The following is a 12914-nucleotide window of genomic DNA, read 5'->3' as shown; positions in this document are numbered from 1 at the left end:
TAACTTGTGCCTAAAAACTACATTTAGGTATCTTCATTTCCCTAGGAATATTGACAATTATCTATGTGTCACGAGGTGATTTTGTCATTAATCACATATATTGTTACTGATAGAGTTGAGCAGGTTATGCCCAAATTAGTTGGGAATGGACTACATAATAACACTGTTAAGCAGCATCTGAATGCATTATTCAACACTAGCCTAATGCTTCATCTCTTAGTAGCTTAGGAATTCAAGACTGCACTATTTATTAACAATTCTCAAATTCCTGAGAAAATTGAAAAATGCATGGAAAACCCTAAATGAGTATGGACCAACTCATTGTCCACAGATCAGTTCAATTGAAACAATAAGTTGTAAATAAATTTCATGCTCCCAAGTGGACTGTAAATATAGGAATAGTTACATGACCATCCATGTGACTTCACATCTGGCATTTAGCCTTCTCTACTAAAGATACCCTTGACCTGGCTGATAATTGGAGAAAGATACAGAATATTGGCCTTGAATAGCCAGAAAACTTTTTTTTTTTCCTCCTCCTATGTTGCTTCAGGTTCCCACATCTCTGTTTAGGTGATTTGCACCATTGCAGCATTGATGACACAGGTGAATAGATCCAGAGAGATGTGGGCAGTTGCAAAAAGCGGCATATTCAATTAAGTTGTACGACGACATTTCTGTTTATCTTTTGGAGAGTGGAGGGGTCAAATTAATTCCAAGAACATTGAAAGTACTAACTGCATATCCACCCCCCAGCTTCTCTGATTTCAGCCTTATAGCTGAAATCAGCAGCTTCTGCATGTTGTACAAACTTGGGGAAAACCAGTCAAAGGTTTCTGAGTATAGAAAATTGTTTATTAAAATTTTATGTCATATACCACTGTCAAAGTGCAGACAATGCATTTTGACTTTCTTTCTAAGTTTATATGAATATTTACCATGTTTCTATATGCTGATTGTTAAAACATGAATATCAGCCTTCCAGGAGAGGTGTCCTGGGGACGTGATGGTTAGTTTGCTTGTTTTAATGAATACAATATATGCAAGAAATGCGTATGCTTAGCTGGGAAAATGCGTAATAAACATGAAAATACTTTAGCGTTATGTCAGCACAATTTCTAGTCATACTGTTATCAAGGATATACTACGTCTCTCTGTTCTTGGAATAATAACTCATTGCAACTATAACGGCAAAAAGAGATTATTTAATATTACAATAAACACACGGTAAATTTCATTATTAAAGGATTTCTTCCTACCTTTAATATCTGTCCCATAATTATAAGTAATCCCAGTTTCATTAATATTAATGATGTTGCCTTTTCTGTAACAGAACTAGAAGACAACTTTTAAAAGACAGACACAAAGAAAAAATCTGTGACACAATTTTGTAGAATAACTAATTGTAAAAGATATAAACTCTCTGCCGCCTCTGGCTTCTTCTTCTTTTTTTTTTTTTTTTTTTAATATTAGCTCCACTGGAATTATCTCATTCTCAAATGAGTATCAGATTTTTCACCAGAAATGACAGAATTTATTTTACCATTTTATTGTAGGATGCTGTAAAGAATGTGGTTAGACCTGTAATTAATTTGTCTAACTGTGTGTGGTACTGCAAAGTTACTGTGCTCCTATTTGGACTTTTGCAAGTCCATGGATTTATTGTTTTTAAAGCAACGTACCAAGTAGATAATAAACATTTTCCTTTAGAAAGGTAGCAACAGTTTTGACCAGTTTCGTTCCTCACCAGAGTAGAACACACTGAGAATATATTTACTTATTTCATTTCAGTTTTAGTTCATTTTCAATTGTATACTTCTTAAAAACATATCTATGCTATTTATGTTGTTGTACACTCATTTGAACAGATTTACTGGTTTCCACTGCCATTTTTCTTTCCTCTGTAGTAAAACTCTGCACTGTCTTTACAGAACTTCAGAAAATACCCATTAGCTCTGTGGAATAGAGAAGTGTCTTAAAAGTCACTGTTTTCTAACATTATGAAACAAGAAGGTCTTTGAATGTTGTGAACCAGAATGCAGTACTGTTTGACTAAGATCAAAGAATGGCCCTTTTGCATCATTCCAAAAGCAGTATTACCCTTTGGAAGAAAGCCAAGGAAAAAAACATTTAGGCATATTTTGTCACACACTGTTTAGCTGCTGCTGGGAAAAACGCCTCAATGGACATGGTTTAAATCAAATCACGATCAAAGCAATTTATTTATTTATTAACAATGTTTGATTAATTGACAATCAGTGAACAAGGCATTGGATAGTTGCATGGACTTGTTCCATCTCAGATTAAAGACCTTAAACTTGTTCTTACTGAACTTCATGGCATTCCTGTCAGCTTATTTCTCCAGCCTGCCCAGGTCCCTCTGACTTGCAGTCCTGTCCTCCAACATTTGACCCCTGCCCCCAGTTTGGTATCAGTCACAGGCCTGCTGAAATTGCACTCTGTCCCATCACCCAGGTCATTAACGAAGACATTAAACAGCATAGCTCTCAGTAGTGATCTCTGAAGGACCCTCTGCTCACTGACCATCAGTTGGACTTTACATCATCAATTATCTGCTTATCCCACCCATATCTCATCAATCTGCTGATAGAGAGACCATAGAAAACACCTAAGGGCTTTGTTGAAGTCAAGGTATGCAATGTTCACTGTTCTTCCTTTGTCCACAGTGCCCATCATCTCAGCAAAGAAAACAAAGATCTTGGTCAGGCATGATTCAGCCTTGAAGCTAAAGGTACCCAGTTACCTTCTTGTCCTTTACATGTTTAGAAATGGCTTCTAAGAGGATTTGCTCCATGAACTTGCCAGGGACTGCGCTAAGGCTAACTGGCCTCTAGTTTTCTGTGTCCTCCTTCTTGCCTTTCTTGAAGATGGGTGTAACGTCTGCCTTTTCCAGTCATCAAGAAGCTCACCGAATTGCTAAGACCTTTTGAGGATTAAAATGATAATGGCTTCATAATGACGATGGCAGTTGTTGCAATGACATTGGCCAGGTCCTGCAAGACTCTCAGGTGACCCTTGGACTCTTTCTTCCTTTATTGTGGATACTACTTCCCTTCTTCATACTCTGATAAGAGATGGGAAGCCTAAAGGATTAGTTTTACTGGTGAAGTCTGAAGAAAAAAGGTCTTGCACAAATCAGTTTTTCCCAAAACCCTTGTCACTAAGTCCCCTGTCCCATGAAGTACTGCACTCATAAAGTCCTTAGCCTTCCTTTTGCTGCTGTTGTACCTATAGAAACCTTTTCATTGCACTGCACCTCCCTTGATAGTTTTAACTCCACCTGAGGTCTGGATTTCCTAGTTGTTTTCCTAGACATGCAGGTAATGTCTTTGAATACCCCTCAAAATTGCATGCCCCTGCTTCCACCTTTTGTGTACTTTATTTTTGAGTTTGCACTGACTCAGGAGCTCCATGTTTATGTTTGCAGGCCTTCTGCCACACTTACTTAACTATTTTGATATCATTATGGACTTTTCTTATGCTCCAAAGAGTTTTTTATCAAAAAATATCCAGCCCTTTTGCTCTCTAAGGCAATTTCCAATGGGATCCTCCATACACATCCTGAACAGGCCTCATTGGCTCTTCTGAAGTCCAGGGTTGTAATTCTTCTTTTTTTCTTGCTCTCTTCTCTGTGGATTTTAAACTCCACAGCCTCATGTTTCCTGTAACCAAGACTGTCCTTGACCTTCATATTTTCAACCATTTCTTCCTTGTCTACAAGTAGAAGGTCCAACAGAGCATCTGTCCTAGTTGAGTCATTGATGACTTGCATCAAGAAATTGTCTTTAGTACTTTCTGGAATCTTCTAGACAGCTTGATAAATCAAAATCACTGTACTTAGTAACTAATTTTTGTCTTGTTGACTTCAGTTGTGACTTAAAACTTGTCCAAATCATGTGCACCTTGTATTGTAACTTAACATTTTGTGACTGAGGTCAGTCAGTCAATCTGTTCACATCTTGATTCCATTCATTGCTTTGGAACTGCTGCTTGGGTTATCCTTTATCCAAATTTTTAGTGATGCTTTTGCATATGCTTTAAAAACAGTAAGACTGCACAGAAGTATTTCTTTACAGTTGCACCACCATGCCTAATCGGAAGAGCTTCTGGCTAAAGTCTTCCACTCACAAAGTTTACAATGTCTGGATATTATCAAAGTTCAGTCTACTTTTGGAATATATAAATTTTTCAACTAAACGTTTTTTTCAGCTCCAGGTTTTATGCTTCTTTCAGGCTGCCCTAACAGTGGAAACATTTCTGAATGTAATACTTCATTTGGTGGCTTTCAAGGATGCATGCGACTCATTTCCATTGGTAACAAAGCAGTGGATATGATCTCAGTTCAGCAAAATGGTTTTGGCAATTTCAGTGACCTTCAGATAGATTTATGTGGCATAATAGACAGGTAAGAAAATAATATTTACTCATTTATTTATTTATTTGAATGTTTTGTTTCCGATACTGACTTGATGACAAAGAATAGAACACTTACAAAATGGCATGCTGCTTCTTTTGTAAGAATTCAAAAGTCTAGAATAAATGCAGCATACATAGCACAGCAATTAGATTCCCATGCACTGCAAATAAAATTAGAGTAACTGGGGTTAAAATTATTTAATGGTTCTGACAAATTTTAGATATCTTACTTTCTTTTCAGATAAAGCTGTAAATACAAACCACCTCCTGTGACATGCAGTCCCATTCACTCTTTGAAATGCTGTTTTTTACAAGTTATTGCTGCTTCCTATATTCTACCCATCCAGAAACACAGTAGATGGTATTCATCACAGTAAGTGAGCAATCTTTTTTAGGCTATGGTCAGAACTATTCTCGTAACTTGCAATAGGTGGTATTAGCATCTATCTAAAAGAGAATCACTAGTCGAAGTAGCTCCCTCTGCAGGGAGGAAAGACTGTATACCTTCCCTGAAATAAATCTAAATGCTTGACAGAGAGACATTGCTGGACTTCATTGCAGAGGTGTCAGAAGATGAGCCAAAAGGGGTGTTGCAGAATGGTAGAGGCTGCTGAGAAAAGAGGGAGCAGACACACAAACAGGTAATGGAAGAAGTTTTCTGCTGTAGGCTCAGGAGAATGAAGTTACAGGCATCTGTGCAAAGTGTGCTTTAATCCAGAAATGGTTGCCTTCGTCCAAGCTGAAAGGCTGTACTGAAATGACACAACAGGCAGGGGAAAGATGTGCTTGTAAAGACTTCTCACCCACCCCCTAAATTTCCAGTCCTCAAAACTTGCTTTTTGATCTAAAAAAGTATGGCCTTTGAATTACAAGACTTCCAAAAATTGCTCTCTTTGAGGACAACAGTGTAGGCAGAGGTCTGCTTCAAGATCATAGCCAATTTCAGGCTCAGTCACAGAGACATATTTCTGTGACCTGCTTTCCAGTCATAGAGACAACAGAGTATACATCCATCCAGGTTATTATTTTGAAGAAAGTCACAACACCTTGTAGATCAAAGACAAAAATAATACTAGTTCTTTACCAATTTTTTTCATAAAAGTTTACAGAGAGAAACCTCTGAAAGGAGGCTAAAAAATCTGCCTACAATGTGATCCTTTCAATTAGGTTGTAATGTGTATTCTCACTAATCTTTCTACACCTATCATGTTTTAAGAACATATACAGTTGCATATATATCACTCTTTGTGCTAATTTATCCTTTACTGAGTTAATTCTGACTTGGCAGTAGGCAGTGTGATAGACACATGACAAAACACAGTTTAGCCTCAGTCAAAACTTTGCCATGTAACTTGTTCGGGATTTGTATTTCGGTTGCAACATACATTTACATTTCTTTTTAGGTTTCTTGCACCCTACTCCTTTCGACTCATTTTCTCACTTTTCAAACTTCTTTCACCACCTCCTTCCTCTCCCCTCTGATAGACCTCATGACACTTCCTTCCAGCTTCTAAAGCACTGCATCACTGTTGTTTTTTTCAACACTGGAATTGTACTTACTCCACTCCCATTACACTGCTTGCCCTTTTTGCTTGTAGTAAAGAGACAGAATCAGGAACAGAATCAGGTCAAAAGAATGTAATGTGAAGATCTCCATATTCTTTAGTCAAACATATCAATGCAGATCTAAGCAAGATTATGAGTGGAAAACATCACCAAATTGGCTCATAATATAATTGATGTAATTACTGTCTCTGATTTACCATGGATTTTTCAGTGTACATTGTATCTGGGGACCTCTCAAAATGCTGATCTCAGAGCTGTGGTTTAGGAACCATCTCTTCCTTCATGAACACAGAGGTGTTTCACCTAAATTTTTGAAGGAAGATCATACATTTTTACATGTAGAAATTCCAGTTCCTTTCAGATTTTGAACAGCCATGGTATGTAAGTGTATACACGTGGGTTTTTAAAAAGAAGTTTGTGTGTATAAATATGTATAATGTCACTCTGTGAATGTCAGTATATAGAAATCCAGCATTATTTACAGTATTCCAAATATCATAACATTTGTCTCTTGTTCAGTGCAATTTCAGTTTATTCAGAACTGCACCCTACCCTTATGATCGCTTTTTTGTTGCCTTTAAGCACTGCATCAAAGGGGTTAGATTTATATATATAGCCCTTCCTCATATTTTTATCTTGCTGAATTTTTATAGCATATGAAGAATTATCATCCTTATTTTATGTCAATACCACTGCCATCTGTTTGGGGTTTTTTTGTTGTTGGTTTTTTTTTTCCAGTATGGACTTGTGTAAGCAAGCCACTTAAACTTCCCAGCCACAGTCTTTTTCAAAGTGTTTTTATTACTTTCTGACACTGTATTAACTCTTTCTTTTTGAGTTCATGTTGCTCTCATAGTTCATCAAAATTATGTATGGTTTCCCATGATCAATGATACCAAAGAAAAATAAAAGTCTTTATGGAAGGTTTTTGTTTGGTTGGTTTTGTTTTCTCTAAAATTTGCTAATGTTAAGTCATGTCTTCTTATGTCTTGACAATTGCACCTTTCTTGCACTAGCTCTACCAGGTTTAGTTTTCAGCTTTCAGCATGCTTACCATATGTCTTCCTAACTTATCAAAATAGAAATCTAATCCACCCATTTTCATCAATTTCATTACACTCATTATCTTTTATTTCAAAATAGATTGTTTTTAAAAAACCCTCCTGGTCTTGTGCTAGCTTGATCCAGGGACTGTTTCTTTCCACTTTCCTCACACAGTTTCATTCCATTTGATATCTGCAGCTCATCATCTGGAACAAACTTGATGTTTCTCTTTATCAAACTAACTCTATATCTCACCATAAATTCCAATTGATAAGACACATTCTTCTTTGCCAACATTAAAATTGTTTATGTATTAAACAATTTCTAATACGCAGCTTGTATCATCTTGTGCACCATATCATTTGAGAGAAAATATTTTCTTCCTGCAATGATTTCTACATGTCTTTGGTTGCTCTAAGCTAAAGTAATCAGCATTTTTGCCATTGTGCTCCCAATGGTAGATATCCCTGCTACAGCTGAGGGCAAACAAACCACTTCTTTGTCTTGGAGTCTTTATGGGAGTCTTTGCATCTCCTATTCCAAACAGTGAAGCATGATCCAAATTCTGGAGTTATTGATGGCTTCTGTAGTAGAAAAAATGGACCACTAAATGTAATAGTTTTGCATATTTAAAGTATGTGAACTCAAATAAAAAATACTGTTTGCATAGTGATCTTAATTTAAATGCAATAGTAAATAAACTGGAAATAATTCTATTGAGTCTATTCTTTATCTCATATATATATATATATATATACACATTTAACATATATAGAGTATTCTTCACTTTATCAGATTTACAGTCCTGATTGACAGATGATTGGTTAATCATTCATTTATTCATTGGGATATAATTTGTTAACCTATTCCTGTTTTTAAATAGAAGCATTCCATTTTCCTATTTTCTATTTTCTCAGTTCCATAAACTCTATTTCCTCCTCCTATGCTTAAATTATTATGCCTCTTTCCAGTCATTGCTCTTCCCATGCTCCTTCATTTAGCCTTTTCATTGCATAATATCTTTATGTTTTTCCATTGCTCATATACCTCTTGGGCATGCAAATAATTCTCTTCATGTATTTCTCCTTAACATCTTTTCTCTCAGCTCCTTTATCTGTGTATATTGGTTTAATAACTACTAATTATACATAAACCATTGACAAAATAACTTTAAATGATATAGTGTCATTCTAAATGCCTTACAAAGTTAGCACATTTAGTCTTTGAGGAGAGAGTACCAGATGAATCTGTCAGAATTACGTCAAGCCATACACAGAAACATACAATTGCCTGCCAAGAGTTATTGCCTTTGGTGTTCTGGCAGCAGTGTGTTGTACAAAAAAAAGTGTAAATGGTTTTACATGTAAAAAAAAAAAATAAAAGACACTGGCACTGGGATACTTTTCAAATATTGTTCTGTTTTGTTTTGGTTTTTTTTGTTTTTTAAACTGAAGACTGAAGAAAGAAAAATAATGAAAATTGCAGCAATTAGTTATTCTTTTCAAAATGTCTTTTAGCCATAGTTTGGAACCATGATAAGCAGATATTGCACAAAAAATGTATTTGGTAGAAAATTGGCATATGAAATTCTTATTTTTTCCTTCTTTATGAAAACTATATTCATGTTCTGGATCAATGTTGTCCTTTGAGTGTTAGCTTATGATTATTATTAGCCTGCTGCCTTGGTTTTAAATCATATATCATTTTCAAATGTCATACACTTAAAAACATATTATCAAGTAATATGTGGTAAATGCTTAATCTGCTAGTTTTTTTCTAGTTTCAGCAGACATGGTGATGAATCAAAAAATTACCTTTTACAGATTAAGTATTAGAAATACTTTTTCTAATATTAGAAATATTTTGGTTAGAAGATTAGTTTCCTCAGAGAAAACACTGTTCTAAATCTTGCTTTGGGTAGAGTTGCAGCATATAATGTAATTATAGCTTAACTTTGATGTAGCTAGTGGCTGCTTTCTATTATACATTCTGAAACACAGGGAAGATGTAAAATGTAATGTTTAAAGATTTAAATTATACTATAAATTGTTTTCACTTCTAGTAAAAAGTTGGTTCAAGCATCATCAATTTAATCTAAGCTTTTCATCTTGTGAACATTATTAGGAAGATTAATTAATATGGACAGGGAGTCAATACAAGTAAAAACCATGTAAATCACTTGCAGTTTTGGGATAATGGTGTCTTTATCAAAAAGGAATATGACAAGAAAAACTATGACTGAAATACATGTAAGCAGAGCAGCTGTCAGAAGATGCACTGAAAGTCCTGAATGGCAGTTATGTTAGAGGAGATGTATTTTCATAGTAACTGATGACTAGTCATACCTGTAGAAAGCAAAATTAAGCATTTATCCTAAGAATTATTACTTTGAACATTTATACAATTCCTTCAAAAAAGAATACAATATCAAAGTAATTGTAAGCCCGGTGCCTGAAGTTAATTTTTATGTTCCAAACCAGACCTCATTGAGATGTATACCATCTACAGACTTGTCTTAGAAATATATTCTGTGAGCTCTTTCACCGGCAAAAATGTCACTTGTTTCCTTGAAAACAGGTGACCTGTATCACTTTACTTACTTTACCTGCACTTTACCTGCTACTTCTTTTTTTTTCTTTTTCCTTCCCTTCTGTGAAAACCTCTGCTTATCCTTGTTTATAAACATGAAAGGAAAATAAAATTCTTTGAGAGTTAGGAGGAGTGAATATACAAAGGCCCTGTTATTCATAGGGCAGATGTGTGAACTGCTGGACTTTCTACAATCCTAATTTAATACTCTCCTAAGATTTCTTGGATGAATTAAAAGGTATTTTAAGATCCTGTGAATATTAGTGGACCTGTTTTCTGTTTTCTGTGGTTAATGTCAACAGCAAAGCCTTTTTACGCTTTCTGAGCTGTATCACATGCACATGCATATACACATACCCTCACTGCAATTAGACAGTTGACTAATTTCTAAGGTGAAAAGCTAGTAAATAATTGATCAAAGTATGCCACTCTATTTCAATATATTTTCAGCTGTGTTTATAAAAAAGATAAATTTCTTTTTTTCATATCATGCAATATTTTATACTTAGAAATAGTGCTGCAGTCTTAACCATTAAGCAGTTACACGCAAATTTTCTTTGCAGTCAACCGTTGTAAAGAAGAAAGCCACCAAAATTCTTCAGGTTTCTGCTCATTTCACCGAAATGAAAACTGGTATACTGGTAGTTACCTCTTGTGATGGAACCAACACACTGAATATTTTACTCTTTCTAGAATAGGAAGTAACCATAATTTTAGAATAAGAAATAGTTCTCAGGTACTATGGTCAATTTTATTTGTTATGTGATTTTTTAAAAAAATTCTATTATTTTTAGAACAATAGAAAGAAGTCTGTTGTGATGCTACTTTCTTGTGACACATCTTGTTGAAGAAATCTTACCAGTTGCAAAACTTGTCAGTGAATTATCAGCATGTGAATCTTTCATTGGTTTATCAATCTGTATTGAATTACAGATAGTTGGATGGTAATAAGAAACAATTATGCATCTTAGACTTTATTTCTGTTCTCACAGGCTTATTGCATAATTAATATATCTATAATAGGCAATAGGAATAGTGGGGAAGATGAAAGGAAATTCTATTAATTTTCTAATATTTATATTGACATCTTCCCCCAGTGGCATTGAAGGCGTCCTTCATGTTATGGTACTTCTTTTCCGTGGTTTTGCATCCTTTGATAGGTACAAGTGACATGTAAATGAACAGAAAAAAGAGTGAAAATGCTCTTTGTTTTTCATTTTAGGTGTTTGCCTAATTACTGTGAACATGGTGGTGAATGCTCACAGTCCTGGAACAGCTTCTACTGCAACTGTGACAATACTGGTTACAAGGGAGCTACTTGCCACTATCGTAAGTCTAAGATGTTTTCTGACTATGCTTTTATTTCTGATTGAATTTTTTTACCACAAAAATATACATTTATATTGATCATTCATATCGGAAGATTTTTCAGCCATGTAAATATTCGTAAGTTGGTTCAAGGAAAGGCCTTGAGAATTCAATATATGTAGCAGCAAAAACCCATTGAAAGTTCTAATGTTTATCTGTTTCATATTTTTCATAACTAACATGAGATGGTCAGTACTATCTTCTTCCATCCATATCATTCCACTTTCTGAATCAGCAAATCATTTAGAAATGTGTTTAATTCATCTTTATTCGTCACAACAATCAATATAATTTTTTTCTGAGATAATGGGACTACATTGATGTGCAAAGGTAATCACATGCTAAGCCCTAAACACGTGTTTATGCAGTTTGCTGAATCATGGATTAGATTGGGAGAAATTTAAACAAAAAAAAAAAAAAAAATTGAAAGTAACAACTAATTTCACAGGTTATGCTCTACATTTGTACTGCTTTAAGAATGCTCTGGGAAGCAGAATAAATCATTACTCTGGCCTTCACTATATGCTTCTAATAACTAGAAATCCTTATGAAACTTTACAGATAATTTAAAAAAATTCCAAAGATTGTCCTAATGATCAGAGAAATAATTTTTTCCTTATAAATTGTCCTTATAAAATCTATACAATCCTTGTTGGCAGAGTTTATGAAAAGAACATATGTCTACACACATGGGATTTTTTGAGAAATCACCGATTTTAGAAGATTGTCTATTAAATCTGGCTTGTACAGAGTCAACAACAGTCATGACTTTTCCTGTAATGCCTTAATTGTAAAGAACACAGTGAAATAAATAACAATTTTAAGAAAATTTCTGTAACAAAAAAAGGATGCTAATAGTAGAGATGTTTTTGAATACCGCAGTGTAAAATATAAAACTACGACAAGCCCAAAGTTAAAATGAAGGTGATTTGATTCATTATAATTTGAAAAATCTTTTGTTCAATCAACTGATTGTATCTGTGAGGACAGATGAAGGCCACGGTTTCCTAATGAGTAGGACTCCGTGAGAAATGTAATAATATGATAAGAGTTATTCAATTGTTATTCATTGTCAAAAACACATATAAAAGCCTTCTGGGATGTTTTTCTATGATTAATAAAATGCTTGAACTATGGATATAAACCGAAAGAGTCGTAGTACTTGATTTTAGTGATTTTAATAATAATTTCAAATCAAGAACCTAGGATAATTTTTGTCCATGTTATCACACTTCTGTGTAATTTCAAAAGAAAAAAAATGCCCCTTGAATTCTCAAAGCATTCTTTTTATTATGACCCTAGAAATAAGTTACCAAACTTGAAATATTAATACACAGACTACCACATTCATAAAATAATTAATGGATAATTTAATCTCTTTTGTCTTTTTTGAGTTTAACTAAGACTATTTACTGTAAGGAACCATAAAATTCCATTTCAAAATTACATAAATTGTGCATTCTGAATATTTCATAAGGCAAGGAATCTGAATGAATTGTTTATCTTTTTGATAGGTGTTGCCATAAAATATCAATAACCATTAGGCAAAAAATCCAGAGATCACACTCTTCCAAAACCTAGCTTTTTTAAAAAAACAGCACCTCTTTTGGATTATTGTACTAGTACTTTATAGCTGTTTCTAAAAAAATTAAATAAACTGAATTTTTATAGATCAGAACCTTCTAGACTGTTAATAATTATTATGGAGTTATGTTTTTATTTGTATAGCACTCATAACTATTTTTTTTCTGAATCTAATGTCTCTTTCTTTTTAGCTGAGTGTTTTCAAGTTTTAATAATAACTGATAGAGCACACAGTCTAAATTCGAAAAGAAAGACCAGAACAGTATGATTGCTCAATAGCAATATAATGGTTAAAGCAGAAGTTAGGCTAATGTGGTCTAGCTGTG

General features: G+C 34.2%; 1 protein-coding gene across 1 annotated transcript in view; it reads left to right on the top strand.

Moving 5' to 3' along the window:
• The window catches only part of CNTNAP4 (contactin associated protein family member 4), a gene marked incomplete at both ends in the record, with an annotated part of 249960 nt that overhangs the window by 182594 nt on the left and 54452 nt on the right, over positions 1–12914 (top strand). The window contains 2 exons of the mRNA XM_082337582.1: positions 4255–4426; positions 10859–10965. Coding sequence (XP_082193708.1) covers positions 4255–4426; positions 10859–10965 — 279 coding nt within the window. The remainder of the gene's footprint in view (positions 1–4254; positions 4427–10858; positions 10966–12914) is intronic.

This window comes from Platalea leucorodia (assembly GCF_965183815.1).
Source record: "Platalea leucorodia genome assembly, chromosome: Z".
NCBI classification, from domain to species: Eukaryota; Metazoa; Chordata; class Aves; order Pelecaniformes; family Threskiornithidae; genus Platalea; species Platalea leucorodia.
This window is presented reverse-complemented; position numbering and strand designations above follow the sequence as displayed.